General features: G+C 37.4%; 1 protein-coding gene across 1 annotated transcript in view; it reads right to left on the bottom strand.

Moving 5' to 3' along the window:
- Positions 1-1,175, bottom strand: part of LOC122273991 (zinc finger protein 271-like) — a 6,320-nt gene extending 5,145 nt beyond the window's left edge. The window contains exon 1 of the mRNA XM_071183938.1: positions 993-1,175. Coding sequence (XP_071040039.1) covers positions 993-1,175 — 183 coding nt within the window. The remainder of the gene's footprint in view (positions 1-992) is intronic.

Here is a 1,175-nt window from a genome sequence, read left to right on the forward strand (position 1 = left end):
ACTTTGAATTCTTCACACTCTTTATTGATAAGAACTTTTCACACTCCACGGTTTATTCTAATAATGTTTTTGGACAAGTCTTCAGATTCTCATGACTATGGTTCAGGATTCTAGGAGCAGATAGAGCCGAATTCCAACTCGAGGGCAGAGACACCTACATCCAGATTTTGGGAAGGAAGTATTGGAATGGTGGCAACGATAGTGAAGCGTCCCTTTGGAAGTAATTTGAACAAGTTTCTAGAGACTGCATTCTAACTATGGAACCCAGTTATGCACATGCGCATTGCTTGAAAGTTGTTTTGAAAATTCCCTGCTTATTCCCTACTCATCTATCATTACGGAACACAGTAGGATGATCATTTCTGCCCATTTATATTATTTGAAGGGAATATGCGAACTGACTAATGAAAAACAAATAATTACTAGGAAAAAAATTTTAATGATAAAAACTCTTTTTTTTTTTTTTTATATTAAAAAGTTGATTTGCCGGAAAAAGAAAACACAGTACAATTTTTCTTTTATTGTTTTTAATATCAATTATTTCTTTAATCATTTTCTTTTATGATTAATTTTTTTACTTCTTCAAGCTTTCTTTTCTTATTTTCTTTAAACTATTCTTCACTAATTTTCGTTAATTTTTGTTGTTTGAGATAGGTAGGTATTTACCTCGCTTTACAGCTACACTATGGACTACTGGTGACGGTCTGGAAAACAATCCTGAGGATGATTGAAGAAAGGCCATCACAATTTTGGCCCTCAGCAAGAGAATGACTCCTTGCTTAGCGGCGACCTGCCCTCGAGCATTTTACTCTAGAACAGTTTCACTCGGGCCGATACCGCGAACCCTCGGTTCCTACGCAGGTTAGTCATAGTCTCAACCCATTCGCCAACTGAGCGTAGCCAGTTATGCTTGACTTTAGAGTTCTACTGAAAAGGAAGTATACACGTATGAAAAAGAATGAAGGGTCGTTTTAACTGCTTTAGATTCTCACACCTCTGTTTGCTGCCGAATGAGAACTTGGTTGGTGAAATATATTCTCCAACGAAATGCTCATCAATCGAGTTCTTGTTCTCTCTCGATGGTGGTCGGAGGTGTGTAAATCGTTTAAAATGTGAATGGTTTGGTGCCCTTCTGAGCCAAGAGGCTGATTTTGGGTACCTTCGATAACAGACAT

This window comes from Parasteatoda tepidariorum, chromosome 8, assembly GCF_043381705.1.
Source record: "Parasteatoda tepidariorum isolate YZ-2023 chromosome 8, CAS_Ptep_4.0, whole genome shotgun sequence".
Classification (NCBI taxonomy): Eukaryota; Metazoa; Arthropoda; class Arachnida; order Araneae; family Theridiidae; genus Parasteatoda; species Parasteatoda tepidariorum.